We start from the raw sequence: 16,781 nt of genomic DNA on the forward strand, positions 1-16,781 counted from the left end.
CACCAGGGGTGATGGTCGGATTTGGCGTTTATCGTCGAAGGAACGAGCATTACACCGAGGCCCGTACTCTGGAGCGGGATCGATTTGGAGGTGGAGGGTCCGTCATGGCCTGGGGCGGTGTGTCACAGCATCATCGGACTGAGCTTGTTGTCATTGCAGGCAATCTCAGCGATGTGCGTTACAGGGACGACATCCTCCTCCCTCATGTGGTACCCTTCCTGCAGGCTCATCCTGACATGACCCTCCAGCATGACAATGCCTCCAGCCATACTGCATGTTCTTTGCGTGATTTCCTGCAAGACAGGAATGTCAGTGTTCTGCAATGGCCAGTGAAGATCCTGGATCTCAATCCCATTGAGCACGTCTGGGACCTGTTGGATTGGAGGGTGAGGGCTAGGGCCATTCCCCCAGAAATGTCCGGGAACTTGCAGGTGCCTTGGTGGAAGAGTGTGGTAACATCTCACAGCAAGAACTGGCAAATCTGTTGCAGTCCATGAGGAGGAGATGCATTGCAGTACTTAATGCAGCTGGTGGCCACACGAGACACTGACTGTTACTTTTGATTTTGACCCCCCCTTTGTTCAGGGACACATTATTACATTTCTGTTAGTCACATGTCTGTGGAACTTCTTCAGTTTATGTCTCAGTTGTTGAATCCTGTTATGTTCATACAAATATTTACACATGTTAAGTTTGCTGAAAATAAACGCAGTTGACAGTGAGAGGACGTTTCTTGTTTTGCTGAGTTTACATGGTAAAGTTGATCATTTCATAACGAGGCCACCAATCCCTTTTGCGAGGCATGCCCGAAGCGTGAGGAGAAGCTTACTAAGTAAAAACTTTCAAACGGTCAAAACCATCTGGTTTTGAGATAGGGATGAAATCCAAAGTTGTGCTACATATTCATTGGCTTTGCAACAGCAATTTTTTACAGTCAATATTAATACAATACTAGCTCACACACTTAATCTGCAAAAATTACAAGTTAATCAGTGGGTGATGGTGATTTCAGAACCAAAGTGGAGGGACAAACAACATATGCTTCATTGCCCCGCTGATAGTGGTAGTGGGGTGGTAGATGCCTAGTCTCCCTTATGGCTCAGGTCAGGTGCCTAGATAGTACATACAATATAGATATACATAATTTAAAAACACTCGCACGCACACACACACTCACACACAACACACACACACACACACACACACACACACACACACACACACACACACACACACACACACACACACACACACACACACACACACACACACACAGATGTAGAGCATAAGACAGTTATTTTGTATGTATGTCACATGTAGTATGCAGTGTTTAAATAGCAACTAAGATGAGATATATTATTTATATTAATATTATTTTTAGTTATATTATTTTTAGTTATTTTTTATCAACACTGTTATTTTATTTCAGGTAAAGGAATGGCTCTGTCTGACCTGCCAGATGCAGAGAGCACTTGGAGCAATGGAACCCCCAGGACCTCCCATGATGAAATCCCAACCCTTGCCCAGCATAGTCTCTACACCTGTTGCACTTCAAAAGGAGAATGTCACACCTGCTGCATCTCAAAAGCCGACCCCAGCTCCAGCTAAACCCCAGAAGGAGGAGATCCCTGTACCTGCGGCTGGCCAAAAAGAGATCACTACACCCAGTGTGCCTCAGGAGACACCAATTCCCGCTGGTACCCCAGCACCAAATGCAGACAAAAAGGAGGAGACCCCACCACTAGGATCCACACAAAATAAACAGGCTTCACCTGCTGTGGCTGAGAAGGAGAATGAAGAACCTAGAATTGTACAGAAACCAGTGGACCAACCAATTCCAGCCACACCCAAAACCAGTGGAGCTGTTGCAACTGTACAGCAGCAAGAAAAGCAAACTCCTGCTACAAAGGCATCACAACAAGTACAGCCCCAGCAAGCTCCAATGCCAGACCTCGAAACTGCTCCCCTAAAGGAGCCAATGACTCCTGCTTCAGAGAAAGAGAAGAAGAACCTAGCACCAGGGTCACCACAGAAGGAGGTATTTCCGGCAGTGGCTTCACAGCAGGACAAAACGCCAGTGGACAAATCAACTCCAACCCCTGTCCAACATCCTCCACACCAAGAGACTCCACAACAACAAGAGCAACAACCTCAGCCTCTAGCAGGGACACAGAAAGGAGAGCCCGGGAAGCCTCAACAACAGCTTCCAAAAGGTGGAGCCTCTCATGCAAAATCTGTACCACCACCACAGGCCCAGCCCACCAAGCAGGAGTCAGGAGGCTTCTTTGGCTTTGGTGGTGCTAAATCTCAGCCTGCTCAGTCAAAGCCTGAAGACTCAGTGTCTGGGAAGATGCTTGGCTTTGGCTCCTCTATCTTCAGCTCGGCATCCACTTTGATCACCTCAGCTGTTCAGGATGAGCACCGCACCACACCTCCAGCTTCCCCCAAGGTGTCTATGACTCCTGCTTTAGTGAAAGAGACCCCAGCACCAGGCTCGTCACAGAAGAAGGAGGTATCCCCGACAGTGGTTTGCCAGCAGGACCAGAAATCAGTGGACAAACCGACTCCAACAGTAGTCCAACAACCTCCACAACAGAAGACTCTACAACAACAAGGACAGCCTCCGCAGCCCTCAGCAGAGGCTGCAAAATCAGAGCCTGATATATCAATAATTGAAGCTGCTAAAGCAGCAGACACTCAAAATCCGGCAAGCCCAGTGCCTGCTCAGAAGGCTCCACTGGAGAACCGGAGAACATCAGAACCTCATAAACCACCACAGCAGCCCATCCCTGGGCGTAGGGAGAGTAGTGCCTTCCCAGCCACAAAGCAACCCCCAAGCAGGAATCAGGAGGCTTATTTGGCTTTGGAGGTCCCAAATCTCAGTCTGCCTCCTCAAAGCCCGAAGAGTCAGTGTCTGGGAAGATGTTTGGCTTTGGCTCTTCCATTTTCAACTCTGCCTCCACTTTGATAACCTCAGTTGTTCAGGACGAGCCCCGCACCACACCGCCAGCTTCCCCAAGATATCTGCACTGGCCCAGACCTCTCCCAAGATGCCTCCTGCAAATGAGACAAAAATACCTGCTGCTCAGAAAGCAGAGGAGAAGAAAGCAGCGCAACCCCAGAAGGCCAATATCCCCCCATCAGTACATGCCAAAGTGGACAAACCCCATCAGCGCCTCCAAAGGGAGCAGCATCCTCCCAACCAGCTCCCAAAGCAGGCCAATCTACCTGTCCACTCTGCAAGGTGGAACTCAACAAGGGCTCCAAGGACCCTCCCAACTACAACACCTGCACAGAATGCAAGAACACTGTCTGCAACCTCTGTGGATTTAACCCCATGCCACATGAAACTGTAAGTAAATAGTATATGTTTCATCAAAGTAGTTAGCTACTCTAAAATAACTGTTGTGGTTTTTTTTTAGAACAATTGGTTAATGATACGAACTATATATATATATATATATATACAATGTTTATATTCGCTAGTCTTGTCTTTCATGGGAGTTGTAAGAAAGGATAACAAGATGCTTTGATGGAGTTCTTGTTATTAATATTGTCTTTCCTTAAAAAATATCTAATGTTGGTTTATGATCTTCCTGGAAACCAATTGTAATCTGACAGCATTGTCTTTGAGTATCTTGGCAAGGTTTTGACATTCATGTTCATCTGCTACTGATCACATTTAACATATTGTTAGGTGCATGACTTTTGTCTGAAGGGGTTTGGAGTACATCGTGGCTCCCATACTCTACAGAATATGCTAGGGATGTAACATTCACCGAAACGCATCAGTCCACGGACCCCAAACCAATCCAAATGTAGCATGCATCGTTCAAAAATAGATTCTAAAGTTATGAATTCACGGTTCACAAGCATTTTCTGCTCATATTACATTCTTTCTACTGTCTGAAAATATCTCTTATCTTGTAACAACTGATGCGTCCTCTCTTCTTCAGTGTTGGACTGCATGTAACTGTGTTGACAGTCATTGATCTACAAGTAATTTTGCATGCCAAACAACCCCAGGCAATGATAGTAGCCTATTCAAACTGCACACTCTGCCCAGCTTTGTTTTGGTTGTTTTGCTTTAAACAATCAGTATGGTCATTTTTAGATTTAAACTCAGCAAAAAAAGAAATGTCCCTTTTTCAGGACCCTGTCTTTCAAAGATAATTCGTAAAAATCCAAATAACTTCACAGATCTTCATTGTAAAGGGTTTAACACTGTTTCCCATGCTTGTTCAATGAACCTTAAACAATTTATGAACATGCACCTGTGGAACGGTCGTTAATACACTAACAGCTTACAGGCGGTAGGCAATTAAGGTCACCTTCCCCGTAGCTCAGTTGGTAGAGCATGGTGTTTGCAATGCCAGGGTTGTGGGTTTGATTCCCACGGGGGGCCAAGTACGAAGAAGAAAAAAATAGTATGAAATGAAATGTATGCATTCACTACTGTAAGTCGCTCTGGATAAGAGCGTCTGCTAAATGACTAAAATGTAAATGTAAATGTCACAGTTATAAAAACTTAGGACACTAAAGAGGCCTTTCTACTGACTCTGAAAAACACCAAAAGAAAGATGCCCAGGGTCCCTGCTCATCTGCGTGAATGTGCCTTAGGCATGCTGCAAGGAGGCATGAGGACTGCAGATGTGGCTAGGGCAATGAATTGCAATGTCCATACTGTGAGATGCCTAAGACAGCGCTACAGGGAGACAGGACGGACAGCTGATCATCCTCGCAAGTGGCATACCACGTGTAACAACACCTGCGCAGGATCGGTATATCCGAACATCACAGCTGAGGGACAGGTACAGGATGGCAACAACAACTGCCCGAGTTACACCAGGAACGCACAATCCCTCCATCAGCGCTCTGACAGTCCTCAATATTCTGAGAGAGGCTGGACTGAGGGCTTGTAGGCCTGTTGTAAGGCAGGTCCTCACCAGACATCACCGGCAACAATGTCGCCTATGGGCACAAACCCACTGTCGCTGGACCAGACAGGACTCGCAAAAGTGCTCTTCACTGACGAGTTGCGGTTTTGTCTCACCAGGGGTGATGGTCGGATTTGCGTTTATCGTCGAAGGAACGAGCATTACACCGAGGTCCGTACTCTGGAGCGGGATCGATTTGGAGGTGGAGGGTCTGTCATGGCCTGGGGCGGTGTGTCACAGCATCATCGGACTGAACTTGTTGTCATTGCAGGCAATCTCAGCGATGTGCGTTACAGGGACGACATCCTCCTCCCTCATGTGGTACCCTTCCTGCAGGCTCATCCTTACATGACCCTCCAGCATGACAATGCCTCCAGCCATACTGCATGTTCTTTGCGTGATTTCCTGCAAGACAGGAATGTCAGTGTTCTGCAATGGCCAGTGAAGATCCTGGATCTCAATCCCATTGAGCACGTCTGGGACCTGTTGGATTGGAGGGTGAGGGCTAGGGCCATTCCCCCAGAAATGTCCGGGAACTTGCAGGTGCCTTGGTGGAAGAGTGTGGTAACATCTCACAGCAAGAACTGGCAAATCTGTTGCAGTCCATGAGGAGGAGATGCATTGCAGTACTTAATGCAGCTGGTGGCCACAGAGACACTGACTGTTACTTTTGATTTTGACCCCCCTTTGTTCAGGGACACATTATTACATTTCTGTTAGTCACATGTCTGTGGAACTTCTTCAGTTTATGTCTCAGTTGTTGAATCCTGTTATGTTCATACAAATATTTACACATGTTAAGTTTGCTGAAAATAAACGCAGTTGACAGTGAGAGGACATTTCTTGTTTTGCTGAGTTTACATGGTAAAGTTGATCATTTCATAACGAGGCCACCAATCCCTTTTGCGAGGCATGCCCGAAGCGCGAGGAGAAGCTTACTCAGTAAAAACTTTCAAACGGTCAAAACCATCTGGTTTTGAGATGGGGATGAAATCCAAAGTTGTGCTACATATTCATTGGCTTTGCCACAGCAATTTTTTACAGTCAATATTAATACAATACTAGCTCACACACTTTATCTGCAAAAATTACAAGTTAATCAGTGGGTGATGGTGATTTCAGAACCAAAGTGGAGGGACAAACAACATATGCTTCATTGCCCCGCTGATAGTGGTAGTGGGGTGGTAGATGCCTAGTCTCCCTTATGGCTCAGGTCAGGTGCCTAGATAGTACATACAACATAGATATACATAATTTAAAAACACTCGCACGCACACACACACTCTCACACAAACACACACACAAACATACACACACACACACACACACACACACACACACACACACACACACACACACACACACACACACACACACACACACACACACACACACACAGAGATGTAGAGCATGAGACAGTTATTTTGTACGTATGTCACATGTAGTATGCAGTGTTTAAATAGCAACTAAGATGAGATATATTATTTATATTAATATTATTTTTAGTTATATTATTTTTAGTTATTTTTATCAACACTGTTATTTTATTTCAGGTAAAGGAATGGCTCTGTCTGACCTGCCAGATGCAGAGAGCACTTGGAGCAATGGAACCCCCAGGACCTCCCATGATGAAATCCCAACCCTTGCCCAGCATAGTCTCTACACCTGTTGCACTTCAAAAGGAGAATGTCACACCTGCTGCATCTCAAAAGCCGACCCCAGCTCCAGCTAAACCCCAGAAGGAGGAGATCCCTGTACCTGCGGCTGGCCAAAAAGAGATCACTACACCCAGTGTACCTCAGGAGACACCAATTCCCGCTGGTACCCCAGCACCAAATGCAGACAAAAAGGAGGAGACCCCACCACTAGGATCCACACAAAATAAACAGGCTTCACCTGCTGTGGCTGAGAAGGAGAATGAAGAACCTAGAATTGTACAGAAACCAGTGGACCAACCACTTCCAGCCACACCCAAATCCAGTGGAGCTGCTACACCTGTACAGCAGCAAGAAAAGCAAACTCCTTCACTGCAACAGCCTGCTACAAAGCCCCCACCTCAAATACAACCCCAGCCAGCTCCAAAGCCAGACCCCAAAACTGCTCCCTTAAAGCAGGAGCCTGGACATTCTCCGCAACAGTTTCCAAAAGGAGGGAGCTCTCCTGCCAAACCTGTACCGGAATCACATGCCCCACCCGCAAAGCAGTCAGGGGGCTTCTTTGGCTTTGGTGGTACTAAATCTCATCCAAAGCCTGAAGACTCAGTTTCTGAGAAGATGTTTGGCTTTGGTTCCTCCATCTTCAGCTCTGCATCCACTTTGATCACCTCAGCTGTTCAGGACGAACCACTCACCACACTGCCAGCTTCCCCCAAGGTGTCTTTAACAGCCCATGCCTCTCCCAAGATGCCCCCTGCAAACGAGACCAAACCACCTGCTGCTCTGAGATCAGAGGAGAAGAAAGCAGAGCAACCCCAGCATGTCAAGGTTCCCCCATCAGTACATGCCAAAGTGGACAAACTCCCATCAGATCCTCCAAAGGGAGGAGCATCCTCCCAACCAGCTCCCAAAGCAGGCCAGTCTACCTGTCCACTCTGCAAGGTGGAACTCAACAAGGGATCCAAGGACCCTCCCAACTACAACACCTGCACAGAATGCAAGAATACTATCTGCAACCTCTGTGGATTTAACCCCATGACACATGAAACAGAGGTAAGACTGCGAAATATGTTAATTATATTTGATTATATGTGTATTTAGCAGACTCTCAGATTTGCTATGCATGTTTAAAAGGACTCTTCCAGAGAATATACCAAATCCTCTGTAATCCGCAATATCATGTTGAGCAGGTGTAATTTCTCTAGGATTATTCAGAAGATGTTAACCCCATAGCCACGTGGCAGAGGCAATGACTGAAGGTTGATCGCAATTTGTTCACTAAACTGTTGTATTATCCAGCCTCAGACTAGTTATGTTGCTTGTCTAGAGAAAACAGGTCTTATTGTTTTGAATGGGTTTTAGCTCAAATAAGGTACAGACTATTCAGATTCATATTTGCAACAGAGGTTTTTTATTGTCTTACATTGAATAAAAATGAGTCAGAGGTTGTAGCACATCATTGTTTGATATTGCTCCCTTTTCTTGTGCTGTGATAACACACTGGGCACAGACGTCAATTCAACATCTATCCCACGTTGGTTCAACGTCATTTCATTGAAATGATGTGGAAACAGCATTGATTCAACGACTGTGTGCCCAGTCGGAAGTTATTTGAGAGGCTGTAGTCTACTCAATCTCTTGTTTCCTGATATAGTGACTCAGTAACAGTGTAGGTCACTACAAGGTATTTGTGGTGATTTCATCTGCAAATGTCTAATAATAACAGGCCTGCTCAGACTGCTTACAGCAGTTCACCCAGCTGCTGGGTACTGATGGAGGGATGGAGGCCTACAGGGCTTGGGCTGGAAACATGAATGCTATCTGCTCTGTAAAGTCAACCTCCATAATAACAACCCATAATCCACCCTTTGTTCTCAGTGCTGCTGTGTTTCACTCAATACTTACTTTAGTAATGGGAGTCTGAAAGGGTCAAGCTACAGGTAACTGCCAAAATAAAGGAATCACTTGAGTAAATGAAGGATACAAAGTAAACGACATGGCCAAGAAGTATATGGACATCCCTTAAAATTAGTGGATTCGGCAATTTCAGCCACACCTGTTGTTGACAAGTGTATAAATTCGAGCACACCGCCATGCAATCTCTATAGACAAACATTGACAGTAGAATGGCCTTACTGAAGAGCTCAGTGACTTTCAACATGGCACCCTCATAGGATGCCACCTTTCCAACAAGTCAGCTCGAAAAATGTATGCCCTGCTAGAGCTTTTCCGGTCAACTGTTAGTGCTGTTACTGTGAAGTGCAACGTCTACGAGCAACACCGGCATACCACCGCAAAGTGGTATGCCACACATGCTCACAGAACGGGACCGCCGGGTGCTGTAGTGCGTAAAAATCGTCTGTCCTCGGTTGCAACACTCACTATTGAGCTCCAAATTGCCTCTGGAAGCAACGTCAGCCCAAGAACTGTTTGTCTGGAGTTTCATGAAATGGGTTTCCATGGCCGAGCAGCCGCACACAAGCCTAAGATCACCATGCGCGATGCCATATGTCGGCTGGAGTGGTATAAAGCTCGCCGCCATTGGACTCTGGAGCAGTGGAAATGTGTTCTCTGGAGTGATGAATCACACTTCACCAACTGGCAGTCTGACGGACGAATCTGGGGTTGGCGGATACCAGGAGAACGCTACCTACCACAATGCATAGTGCCAACTGTAAAGTTTGGTGGAGGAGGAATAATGGTCTGGGGCTGTTTTTCATGGTTCAGGCTACGCCCCTTAGTTTTAGTGAAGGCAAATTTTAATGTTACAGCATACAATGACATTCTAGACGATTCTGTGCTTCCAACTTTGTGGCAACAGTTTGGTGAAGGCCCTTTCCTGTTTCAGCATGACAATGCCCCCGTGCACAAAGCAAGGTCCATACAGAAATACACTGCTCAAAAAATAAAGGGTACACTTAAACAACACAATGTAACTCCAAGTCAATCACACTTCTGTGAAATCAAACTGTCCAATTAGGAAGCAACACTGATTGACAATAAATTTCACATGCTGTTGTGCAAATGGAATAGACAACAGGTGGAAATTATAGGCAATTAGCAAGACACCCCCAATAAAGGAGTGGTTCTGCAGGTGGTGACCACAGACCACTTCTCAGTTCCTATGCTTCCTGGCTGATGTTTTGGTCACTTTTGAATGCTGGCGGTGCTTTCACTCTAGTGGTAGCATGAGACGGAGTCTACAACCCACACAAGTGGCTCAGGTAGTGCAGCTCATCCAGGATGGCACATCAATGCGAGCTGTCGCAAGAAGGTTTGCTGTGTCTGTCAGCGTAGTGTCCAGAGCATGGAGGGGCACCCAGGAGACAGGCCAGTACATCAGGAGACGTGGAGGAGGCCGTAGGAGGGCAACAACCCAGCAGCAGGACCGCTACCTCCGCCTTTGTGCAAGGAGGAGCAGGAGAAGCACTGCCAGAGCCCTGCAAAATGACCTCCAGCAGGCCACAAATGTGCATGTGTCTGCTCAAACGGTCAGAAACGGACTCCATGAGGGTGGTATGAGGGCCCGACGTCCACAGGTGGGGGTTGTGCTTACAGCCCAACACCGTGCAGGACGTTTGGCATTTGCCAGAGAACACCAAGATTGGAAAATTTGCCACTGGCGCCCTGTGCTCTTCACAGATGAAAGCAGGTTCACACTGAGCAAGTGACAGAGTCTGGAGACACCGTGGAGAACGTTCTGCTGGCTGCAACATCCTCCAGCATGACCGGTTTGGCGGTGGGTCAGTCATGGTGTGGGGTGGCATTTCTTTGAGCGGCCGCACAGCCCTCCATGTGCTCGCCAGAGGTAGCCTGACTGCCATTAGGTACCGAGATGAGATCCTCAGACCCCTTGTGAGACCATATGCTGGTGCGGTTGGCCCTGGGTTCCTCCTAATGCAAGACAATGCTAGACCTCATGTGGCTGGAGTGTGTCAGCAGTTCCTGCAAGAGGAAGGCATTGATGCTATGGACTGGCCCACCCGTTCCCCAGACCTGAATCCAATTGAGCACATCTGGGACATCATGTCTCAGATATTTAATAAGATGATTTCTTTCATTCAGATCTAGGATGTGTTGTTTAAGTGTTCCCTTTATTTTTTTGAGCAGTATAGTTTGTTGAGATTGGTGTGGAAGAACTTGACTGGCCTGCACAGAGACCTGACCTCAACCCCATTGAACACATTTGGGATGAATTGGAACGCAGACTGCGAGCCAGGCCTAATTGCCCAACATCAGTGCCCGACCTCACTAATGCTCTTGTGGCTAAATAGAACCAAGTCCCTGCAGCAATGTTCCAACATCTAGTGGAAGCCTTCCCAGAAGAGTAGAAGATGTTATAGCAGCAAAGGGGGGACCAACTCCATATTAATGCCCATGATTTTAGAATGAGATGTTTGACGAGCAGCTGTCCACATACTTTTGGCCATGTATATTGTATATTTTGTATATTGAAAGCGGGTTGCTCATTATTTTGGCTACCATATCTAAAAGAAAGAGATCTCAGTGACTTTGAAAGAGGGGTCTCAAATGAGCATAGTGTTTCCAGATTTCTATAAAATATGACCTATACTTATTTACAATATGAGCAAAATAGTTTTCCTCCTCTAGACTGCTGATCGGCCAGCTCATTCTCCTCAGGAGTACGACATCATATTATATGAGTAAATAGTAAGCATTTTTTAAATGGTCTGTTTGACATACAAGTTTGAGGTGGGGGTTTTAAGTGTTTTTCTCCAATTAATGCTTTGGCCACAAATACGAGTATAGGATGAGTCAACAACATTATTTGGGTATTTATTTAAAATAATATTAACTTTTAAAAGGGAGATTTTCACTGGACAGTGATTGGCACCCGTTCCAGCCAATAACAAACTTGTGAATAAAAAACTACTGACAATATAAATAAATGTTTTGCCAAGTTCATTCTCCCTCCAGGCCAGAACAGTTTAGAGTTGACAAAATATTGCATTTTTACCTCCTGACCTTTGACATGTTTTGAGAGACTGAGATGGATTGCAAAGCATGAGACCTCTATAGATGAGAGACTGAGCCCTGCATTGGAAATGTGTGGCGAGAGATTGCCTGGAGAGCTGCCCAGATTATGCGTTAGCACTGAGGTCTAAGTGCAATGTAACCTTTATGAATATCATTTATTTTTTGAGGGTCCTCAAACAATATTTAAATGATTCTCTAATGTCGGACAGCTGCCTGCCGCTTCCTGGGACATCCCTCTCATGGTAAGGTCTCAGTGGATGTGACATAATGTCTCATGCGAGGAGTGCCTCAGCCTTGGCGGTCCGGCAACAATAAAACTTTATTAAAGTGATTGAGAGTTGTGCAACAGCATTAGTGAGATGGGATCTGCTGCTGTGGCTGGCTGGGGACTTTCCAGCCTCCATGAGAGATGGCAGGGCCCTGTAATATGCCAATAAACAGAGGTGAGCTGGAATAATTCCAACACAACACAGCAGCCTGCAGCAGCACATTTCCCATGCAGCCATCACTGGCTCTCTGCACTTCAACAGTTCTCTTTAAATGATTTTGCTCAGAGCCCCACACGTGTGTTGCCTGCTAATAGTGGTGCATGTGTGTGTTGGTTTTCTGTCACCAACACACTGACACGGGCTAGCTAAGGGCTGGAACGTTGGGTGCTGCCCTCACTTCGGTCACCTCTGGGTTAACTAAAGTAGGCTAGTGTTAATTAGGGAACTCCCTATTTCCAGGCAGGTAATGAAGGGTAGTTACATTACAGCTTCCATTACAGTGTTTCTCATTGGTTGTTTATTCTCAGGTGTGTGAGCATGCGTGACTGAATGACTGGGTCAAACTCCAACACTTAACATGAGTAAACATGACTAAAGTGACTCGGTCTATAAAAAAGTGGTCAGATGAAGCAGATGCTAAACTACAGGACTGTTTTGCTAGCAAAGACTGGAACATGTTCCGTGATTCTTCCGATGGCATTGAGGAGTACACCACATCAGTCACTGGCTTTATCAATAAGTGCATCGAGGATGTCGTCCCCACAGTGACTGTACGTACATACCCCAACCAGAAGCCATGGATTACAGGCAACATATGCACTGAGCTAAAGGGTAGAGCTGCCGCTTTCAAGGTGCGGGACTCTAACCCGGAAGCTTACAAGAAATCCTGCTATGCCCTGCAACGAACCATCAAACAGGCAAAGCGTCAATACAGGGCTAAGATTGAATCATATAACACCGGCTCCAACGCTCGTCTTATGTGGCAGGGCTTGCAAACTATTACAGACTACAAAGGGAAGCACAGCCGTGAGCTGCCCAGTGACACGAGCCTACCAGACGAGCTAAATCACTTCTATGCTCGCTCGAGGCAAGCAACACTGAGGCATGCATGAGGGCATCAGCTGTTCCGGACGACTGTGTGATCACGCTCTCCGTAGCCGACGTGAGTAAGACCTTTAAACAGGTCAACATACACAAGGCTACGGGGCCAGACGGATTACCAGGATGTGTGCTCCATGCATGTGCTGACCAACTGACAGGTGTCTTCGCTGACATGTTCAACATGTCCCTGATTGAGTCTGTAATACCAACATGTTTCAAGCAGAACACCAGAGTCCCTGTGCCCAAGAACGCAAAGGCAACCTGCCTAAATGACTACAGACATGTAGCACTCACGTCCATAGCCATGAAGTGCTTTGAAAGGTTGGTAATGGCTCACATCAACACCATTATCCCAGAAACCCTAGACCCACTCCAATTTGCATACCACCCAAACAGATCCACTGTTGATGCAATCTCTATTGCACTCCACACTGTCCTTTCCCACCTGCACAAAAGGAACACTTATGTGAGAATGCTATTCATTGACTACAGCTCAGCGTTCAACACGATAGTACCCTCAAAGCTCATCACTAAGCTAAGGATCCTGGGACTAAACACCTCCCTCTGCAACTGGATCCTGGACTTCCTGACGGGCCGCCCCCAGGTGGTGAGGGTAGGTAGCAACGCATCTGCCACGCTGATCCTCAACACTGGAGCTCCCCAGGGGTGCGTGCTCAGTCCCCTCCTGTACTCCCTGTTCACCCACGACTGCATGGCCAGGCATGACTCCAAAACCATCATTACGTTTGCAGATGACACAACCGTGGTATGCCTGATCACCGACAACGACGAGACAGCCTATAGGGAGGAAGTCAGAGACCTGGCCGGGTGGTGCCAGAATAACAACCTATCCCTCAACGTAACCAAAACTAAGGAGATTATTGTGGACTACAGGAAAAGGAGGACCGAGCATGCCCCCATTCTCATCGACGGGGCTGTAGTGGAGCAGGTTGAGAGCTTCAAGTTCCTTGGTGTCCACATCAACAACAAACTAGAATGGTCCAAACACACCAAGACAGTCATGAAGAGGGCACGACAAAGCCTATTCCCCCTCAGGAAACTTAAAAGATTTGGCATGTGTCCTGAGATCCTTAAAAGGTTCTACAGCTGCAACATCGAGAGCATCCTGACTGGTTGCATCACTGCCTGGTACAGCAATTGCTCGGCCTCTGACCGCAAGGCACTTCAGAGGGTAGTGCGTACGGCCCAGTACATCACTGGGGCTAATGCCATCCAGGACCTCTACACCAGGCGGTGTCAGAGGAAGGCCCTAAAAATTGTCAAAGACCCCAGCCACCCCAGTCATAGACTGTTCTCTCTACTACCGCATGGCAAGTGGTACCGGAGCACCAAGTCTAGGACAAAAAGGCTTCTCAACAGTTTTTACCCCCAAGCCATAAGACTCCTGAACAGGTAATCAAAGGGCTACCTGGACTATTTGCATTGTGTGCCCCCCAACACCTCTTTTTACGCTGCTGCTCTCTGTTTATCATATATGCATAGTCACTTTAACTATACATTCATGTACATACTACCTCAATTGGGCCGACCAACCAGGTCTCCCGCACATTGGCTAACCGGGCTATCTGCATTGTGTCCCACCCACCACCCGCCAACCCCTCTTTTACGCTACTGCTACTCTCTGTTCATCATATATGCACTTTAGCCATATCTACATGTACATACTACCTCAATCAGCCTGACTAACCGGTGTCTGTATGTAGCCTCGCTACTTCTATAGCCTCGCTACTGTATATAGCCTGTCTTTTTACTGTTGTTTTATTTCTTTACCTACCTATTGTTCACATTAATACATGTTTTACACTATTGGTTAGAGCCTGTAAGTAAGCATTTCACTGTAAGGTCTACACCTGTTGTATTCAGCGCACGTGACAAATCAATTTTGATTTGATTTGATTTAAAGGGTAATGAGGTATTCATTTTTGGGATTCCTCATATTATAGCCATATCATTTCAAAAATGATAAATACTCTCCACATGGGAGTATTGCACCGCTCTGATGTCAGTGTTCATACAGTGGGCTAGCTAGCCGTTTCACCAGCGTTCTAATGTAATAACATGTCATTTCTCAGACCTCTCTTAGTCACACAACTGGAGGCCTTTTCTAAAGGTCATCTTTTGATGCTAATGCCTTTATAATGAGATGGCGGGTTATTTCGCACAAACCTCCACAGGCGGTTCCAAAATACCACCAGATTAAACCTGAAAGCAGTTAGCATTTAATGGAAACTCAAAGTTGCTGCTGCATTATTTATTTGTATGTATGCAGCCCATTTAATATTTTTTTGCAATGGTTGCATTTTAGGTAATAGATGATCATCAGTAATTGTCAGTATTTGTTGCAAGTGACGTACTGCATTAGCCACATACAGTATTAGTATTTGTGTGCTAGTTGGTAGCCTGTTCCCTCATGTCCCTGGATGTTGAATCTCACTAACAGGGCTATGAGAGTAGACCTCTGTGATACTGTGATGCTGTGGAGATTTACAACAAGGCTCAGCCTAACTCACACATCATAATGGAGGAATAATTATTCATCTGATCTTACATAAACGACTTTGCTCCTTGTGTCTTTCATGGACAGCAGACAATTCAACCTGAGGTGGCAGTTGGGAGAGGGGACACACGGACAATGCTTACTTAGTACATCATCAACACGCCTGTGTAAAAGCAGAGTGGCAGAAATTGCTTGGCCTTAACACTGAAGAATGATGGTTGGGAATGTGTGTCACTGCAGGGGCAGCTGACATCCACATTGTTCTAAGAATTTTTTTTAACCTTGATTTAACTAGGCAAGTTAAGAACAAATTCTTATTTACAATGACGGCCTACCGCGGCCAAACCCTAATCCGGACGACGCTGGGCCAATTGTGCACCGCTCTATGGGACTCCCAATCACGGCCGGTTGTGATACAGCCTGGAATTGAACCAGGGTCTGTGGTGACGCCTCTAGCACTGAGATGCAGTGTGTTAGATTGCTGCGCTAATCAGGAGCAATACTGCATTGTGCTTTTCTTGAGCTTCAGATCTTTCCCTGCTTTATTAATAGTCTTTTTTTCTCGAATTGACAGATGCTGTCAAAGCCTTTTTATTCTCTACAGAAGAGTAAAAAGCAGTGATATGGTTGGAGAGGAGAGGGGATGGGGAGGCGTGGGAACAAGAGGGGGCAAACGTCAGCAGCAAGTCTGTCCATTTCCCTTCCTCTCTCTCTTTCTACTCCAGCTGTTCTGCTCAAAAGCCTGAGTGGATGTTTTCTGTTATCTAAGACACACGTGTTCCCTCCCTGGGTCTGTTTACAGCTGTTTTCTATTAGACCACTACTGGCTACCTAGTTATAATGTTCCATATAGGGTAATAATGAGCATGAGCAAGGATGTTTTGCTGGTTAGCAGCCTCATAGTTGCTACAGATGTGCTGGCACCACCATTAGCCTTTGTATAAAATGTCAGTACTATAATTTTTTCTTTTCCAACGGAAAAAGGGACTTCCAAATATGTAAACAACAACAGCAATCTGTCAGTCGTGGTATCGCGCCTCATGCTCTACGGCTACCATCCATGATGAGAAATCACACACCTCATAATCTATAGCCCTAGCTGTAGGCAGCAATCATCACACCCACCTCCAAGGTTATGAAGCAAGGATTTTAGCTTTAACTGTGGTACATTTTCTCTACTCTCTGCTAGGCCTGTGTAAATGTGTAAGCGTTTTCCGCTGTAGGTCCTGCCCTGGCCCAGGCTGTTGCTGCGGTGATACGGAGAAACCCCTTGGTGCACCTAGTGCCGGTGTTAAAAATAGTC

At 46.2% G+C, this 16,781-nt stretch overlaps 1 protein-coding gene across 1 annotated transcript in view; it reads left to right on the forward strand.

Annotated features, from left to right (window-relative positions):
• Positions 1-16,781, forward strand: part of LOC123724558 (protein piccolo-like) — a 61,272-nt gene that overhangs the window by 3,367 nt on the left and 41,124 nt on the right. Inside the window, exons 3-5 of the mRNA XM_045688730.1 lie at positions 1,430-2,906; positions 3,090-3,352; positions 6,491-7,645. Of these exons, the coding sequence (XP_045544686.1) occupies positions 1,430-2,906; positions 3,090-3,352; positions 6,491-7,645 (2,895 nt within the window). The remainder of the gene's footprint in view (positions 1-1,429; positions 2,907-3,089; positions 3,353-6,490; positions 7,646-16,781) is intronic.

Source organism: Salmo salar, chromosome ssa10, assembly GCF_905237065.1.
Source record: "Salmo salar chromosome ssa10, Ssal_v3.1, whole genome shotgun sequence".
NCBI classification, from domain to species: Eukaryota; Metazoa; Chordata; class Actinopteri; order Salmoniformes; family Salmonidae; genus Salmo; species Salmo salar.